The sequence below is a fragment of the Salvelinus namaycush genome, chromosome 26 (genome assembly GCF_016432855.1).
Source record: "Salvelinus namaycush isolate Seneca chromosome 26, SaNama_1.0, whole genome shotgun sequence".
NCBI classification, from domain to species: Eukaryota; Metazoa; Chordata; class Actinopteri; order Salmoniformes; family Salmonidae; genus Salvelinus; species Salvelinus namaycush.
This window is the reverse complement of record NC_052332.1, coordinates 38,932,151-38,937,771: the sequence shown is the minus strand read 5'-3', so window position 1 is coordinate 38,937,771 and position 5,621 is coordinate 38,932,151. Positions and strand designations below refer to the sequence as shown.

Below are 5,621 nucleotides of genomic sequence, written 5' to 3'. Positions count from 1 at the left end.
AGCTACACACAGATCGCTACAATATTACACTGGATCTTTCTTGAATAATTTCCTCCATTTCTTTTGGTTTTTGATCTCAAAACAAGGTTTTTCTGTAGATATGTAAAACAAATCATTATCTAAAGAGTGGTGTGTCCTCACTGCAGAAACAACCACAAATAATCTGGTCCACGCAAATTTGTTTCAGTGAGTAAAAACATCAAGACATTGTTTTACAGGCCATCTAATAATTTTACCAGGTAAAAATGTATTTGAATGCGCATTTCACTATGACATACTGGTAGCCTACCTATTTGGGATTTACATGGGAGATTTGCAATTTGTCATGGTTCTATGTCTATTTTTAAGAATTTTGAACGAAGAGCCGTTTGGGAGCCAAATGAGCCGGCTCTTTTACGTGAACGAAGCCAAATGAGCCGGCTCACCGAAATAATCGGAAGGCCCATCACTAGTGAACTATGGCAATATTTCATTAGTCTAAAGAAACTTCCCCTCCTTCTGTTTCCTTTCCTTAATCTTCACTGGTCTGAAATCATTTGATAAAAGTGACAAGTAGCTATTTTATGGCACCTAATCTTACGAAATACGGACAGGGCTATACAATATTTACTTGCGGGTAATCAGCATCGACATTAGACTGATTTAAATCCATAACGGTTATGTGGGTTTGGTTTCACTTATTGTGTCGGTTTCAGTTCTTGGGTGGGAGGGCGTGTCTTGTAAACAGAGTACAGCTGCCGTTGTGCTGTGTACTGTAGTTGGTGGTGAAGCAGTCTGAAGTAAAAGAGAAATGGTGAGAGGGAGAAGACAAAGTCAACGCAGGAAGAAACTGATCATCCTTCGAGGTTTGCCAGGAGTTGGAAAGACAACGAGGGCAAAGTAAGCTAATCAATCCAAACTTTTGGGAGCCTGCCTTATCCCAAGTCTTTTTTGTCAAAATATGTATTGTTTTGAGATCGTGGGTTCATTTCCTGAAGTATCACCTAAACACTTTTTTAATATTGCTCATATTGAAGATTGTGGCTTCTATCAATGTAATTGTCTGCATCATTTCCAATCCCCCTTATACATTTTGTTGTAAATATACAGTTCCAGTCAAAGGTTTGGACACACCTACTCATTCCTGAGGTTTTTCTTTATTTCTACTCTTTTCTACATTGTAGAATAATAGTGAACACATCAAAACTATGAGATAATACATGGAATCATGTAATAACCAAACAAGAGTTAAACAAATCTGAATATATTTAATATTTGAGTAGCCACCCTTTGCCTTGATGACAGCTTTGCACACTCTTGGAATTCTCTCAACCAGCTTAATGAGGTAGTCACCTGGAATGCATTTAAACTAACAGGTGTGTCTTGTTAACTGTGGAATTTCTTTCCTTCGTGATGCGTTTGAGCAAATCAGTTGTGTTGTGACAAGGTAAGGGTGGTATACAAAATATTGCCCTATTTGGTAAAAGACCAAGTCCATATTATGGCAAGAACAGCTCAAATAAGCAAAGAGAAAAGACAGTCCATCTGTCTGACATGAAGGTCAGTCAATCTGGAAAATGTTCTTCAAGTGCAGTCGCAAAAACCATCAAGCGCTGTGATAAAACTGGCTCTCCTGAGGACCGCCACAGGAAAGGAAGACCCAGAGTTACCTCTGCTGCAGAGGATAAGTTCTTTAGAGTTACCAGTCTCAGATTGCAGTCCAAATAAATGCTTCACGGAGTTCAAGTAACAGACACATCTCAACATCAACTGTTCAGAGGAGACTGCGTGAATCAGGCCTTCATGATCGAATTGCTGCAAAGAAACCACTACTAAAGGACAGCAATAATAAGAAGAGACTTTCCTGAGCCAAGAAACACGAGCAATGGAAATCTGTCCTTTGGTCTGAGTCCAAATTTGCGATTTTGGGTTCCAACCGCCGTGTCTTTGTAAGATACAGAGTAGATGAACGGATGATCTCTGCATGTGTGGTTCCCACCCTGAAGCATGGAGGAGGAGGTGTGATGGGGGGGGGGGGGGGGGGATGCTTTGCTGGTGACACTGTCAGTGATTTATTTAGAATTCAAGGCACATTTAACCAGGATGGTTGTAATTTTGAATAGACTGAAACACTTTATTTGAAATATATAAATATCTAATGATATGATTTCCTTCTGTTTTCCAGAAACCTCTGTGATGAATATGCAAGACTTGGACTGGAAGCAGAAATTTTCTCCACTGACAGGTACCATGAAAGTACCAACTACACCAAAGGAAACTTTCAACGCAACCATCAGCAGAATAGAGAGGATGGTGTGTATTGGGTGGTGTAAGCCTTTTGGGTGGCTGGGGGCAAAAGCAGAAACAATCTGCTCATAATGTCATTACACACACATAGTTTGTTCAACATTAAAGTACTGGTACTCTGGCTTGTTTTGACAGTTTTTAAAGCCTTGAACAGAGGTGTGGATCTGATCATCGTTGACAACACAAACATTTCTCTTTGGGAGATGTGGCCCTATATCCACATGGTGAGGACCTGTGTGTGTGTGTGTGTGTGTGTGTGTGTGTGTGTGTGTGTGTGTGTGTGTGTGTGTGTGTGTGTGTGTGTGTGTGTGTGTGTGTGTGTGTGTGTGTGTGTGTGTGTGTGTGTGTGTGTGTGTGTGTGTGTGTGTGTGTGTGTGTTTGATATGCGTATGAGTTCTAGTTTAGTTAGTCCCAGCTACCAGGCATTGCAGAGACATTTCAATGTTATTTTTGTAACGCTCCACTTATTTTCTAGTCATTGTCACATCCTTTGTACTTGAGAACCTAAACGGCATCTGACTAACTACAAGACTGGTTGAAGCTGGTTTTTCAAGATGACTTCCTACTAGGTGGTGCTAGAGGCGGAGTCAGATAGTTTCCTCTTGGTTAGACATGTTGTTGATAATCTGACACTTTCTACTACTTTTTACAATGTTATTAATATCCCAATTGGTCTTCTGACAGACAGACGGACCAATTAAACAGATTCATGTCATAATAAAGTATTCTTTCTCACAGGGGATGCGACAGGGTGAATATTACATCACTATGATGGAGCTGCCTAAAGGCTATCCTCAGAACTATATCTCCATCAACAAGCTGTACAGGTCAGAAACAACCTCTTCATTAACAGCCTACATTCTCACAGTGTACACACAGTAAATGTGCGTTGGGGGTAGGATTGTATACTTGTTTACCAGTTTTACAGCCGTCAATAGATTGTTATTACTTATCTATAAATTATACATTGGTTATCAATTCAATGATAAAAAAGCTGCGTTATCCTCCTATAGCTGTTGTAGGCATAAGATCCCCAAGCGTAAGTTCAGGTCCTTTGAGGCTCGCTGGGAAGACGCTTACAACATCTGGCATGTACTTAACGACAGCTACTCCATAAACCGCTGGGAGCAATGCGAAGAGGAATGGAACGTCCAGTGATGAAGACATGCTGGCCCCCCCCCCCCCCCCCCCAAATTCCCCAAAATCCAGAACAAATTTTTAAAAACGTACAGTATTATATAGAGCCCTTATTGTATGGAACTTCAATCTCATGTTGCTCAAATAAACAGCAAACCTGGTTTCAAAAGACAGATAAAGCAACACCTCACGGTACAATGCCTCTCCCCTATTTGACCTGGATAGTTTGTGTGTATGCATTGATATGTAGGCCACGTGTGCCTTTTTAAAAATGTATGTAGTTCTGTCCTTGAGCTGTTCTTGTCTAATGAAGTTCTGTATTATGTCATTCTGTATTGTGTTTCATGTTTTATGTGGACCCCAGGAAGAGTGGGGATCCTAATAAAATACCAAAATTGTACTTGTCATTCTTGCACTGACTCTATGTCGCGTCTGCTAAATGACCAAAATGTCTGTTGCTGTCTCGCCAACTGCTATTGTCATCGGCGTGGCCATAGAACTATAGGAGTTGGCAAGAGCACAAACTGATCTGGGACCAGGCTACAGTAGCCTGTACAGTACTTAAAAATATACACATATTCAAATGTATTGTAAAAACTTCTAAGTAATAGTTTTAAAGGTATTGACGGTATTGAAAAACCATCCCATGGCTTTTTCCAAACACCCCGGTTTCTTTTTAATAATGATGACAACATTATACAGGACAGAAAACGGGGCTGTGCTTTTACACACAACAACTCTGTAGAAATACACCTATTAATCTAAAGTGAGTTCTTACGTTTCTGATCTTTAAACAAAAAAAATAATGTTCCCCCCCTTTTCCATACGTTTGCATCTACAATGCTCTGTTTGTGCCTTCAGTATGTTCTGCTGTCTAAGATGGTCACTCACTAACATATAATGACTCGCCGGTGCAACGCCAGACACGAGAGGAGAGTCCCCTGGTTTCCTAGGGGAGTTGGGTCCTAGTTTACATTTCCATGTTTGGGTCAGTAGCTAACTGTTATGTGAACTGTAATTGACTGTACGGAAATTGGAGTTCTCGACGACACAATAGTGTCAGGAAAGGTATAGTAACGGTTATTACAACGTTTTTGTAAATGTGAACGACCAGAAAGTGGCATGGAGAAATCACACCAGATCTTTGTAACTTGTCTCTGAGCGCCTCATCTTCAGCCCACAGTCTGAGGACACATACATAATATTACCTTGTAGTCTGGTAGGAATGTTGTTGTTGCTACTGTCAGTCATTAAAGATTTACGCACCCAGTCAAGATGGGCAGAATTGTTTTCAGTGTCAGGGAAGTAGGAGTTGAACTCACGGTTGAGATTGGATTAATGTGAACTTATTATTTGCACCACATGATCTCTGTCAACGTCACCTGTAGAAAGGTAGGTGTCAAGCCGCTGGAAACAGGTTCTATCCCCATCTTCACATTTCCTTCATCTTCTTCATGAATCCACACACTTTGTCTTTTTTTGCTGAGAATTTTCCTTCACGGCAGAAAATGAAAACGTGTGTATTCAACGTTTAAAAATTCTCCTCAAGTTTGTAATTGCCACTTTAATTATTTATTACATTTTTTATTTATCCTTTATTTACCCTTCTAGGCAAGTCAGTTAAGAACAAATTCTTATTTACAATGACGGCCTACCAAAAGGCAAAAGGCCTCCTGCAGGGACAGGGGCTGGGATTAAAGATAAAAATAAATACAATATAAATATAGGACAAAACACACATCACGACAAGAGAGACAACACAACACTACATAAAGAGAGACCTAAGACAACAACATAGCATGGCAGAAACACATGACACAGCAGGTAGCAACACAACTTGACAACAACATGGTAGCAACACAACATGGTAGCAGCACAAAACATGGTACAACATTATTGGGCACAGACAACAGCACAAAGGGCAAGAAGGTAGAGACAACAATACATCACACAAAGCAGCCACAACTGTCAGTAAGAGAGTGTCCATGATTGAGTCTTTGAATGAAGAGATGGAGATAAAACTGTCCAGTTTGAGTGTTTGTTGCATCCCGTTCCAGTCACTAGCTGCAGCGAACTGAAAAGACGTGCGACCCATGGATGTGACCCATGGATAATCATGGCCTCTAAAATGGCCATAAGACATGCCTCCCAGGCAGTCACATACATTCTCCAGACTCCACATCTGGACCCTTCTGGGA

General features: G+C 40.6%; 1 protein-coding gene across 1 annotated transcript; it reads left to right on the top strand.

The window, feature by feature from the left end:
- The first annotated feature begins 758 nt into the window (after nucleotides 1-758).
- LOC120021812 (NEDD4-binding protein 2-like 1) lies at nucleotides 759-3,465 on the top strand. The gene is made up of 5 exons (XM_038965662.1): nucleotides 759-879; nucleotides 2,165-2,292; nucleotides 2,422-2,510; nucleotides 3,025-3,113; nucleotides 3,300-3,465. The coding sequence occupies exons 1-5, from the start codon at nucleotides 791-793 to the stop codon at nucleotides 3,442-3,444; spliced, it is 540 nt and encodes a 179-aa protein (XP_038821590.1). The 5' UTR covers nucleotides 759-790; the 3' UTR covers nucleotides 3,445-3,465.
- The last annotated feature ends 2,156 nt before the right edge of the window (nucleotides 3,466-5,621 follow it).

Coding starts and splice junctions, on each gene's coding strand:
- LOC120021812 (XM_038965662.1), top strand. CDS start 791: ATGGTGAGAGGGAGAAGACAAAGTCAACGCAGGAAGAAACTGATCATC. Junction 2,293..2,421: donor TCAGCAGAATAGAGAGGATG/GTGTGTATTGGG, acceptor TTGTTTTGACAG/TTTTTAAAGCCTTGAACAGA. Junction 3,114..3,299: donor TCCATCAACAAGCTGTACAG/GTCAGAAACAAC, acceptor ATCCTCCTATAG/CTGTTGTAGGCATAAGATCC.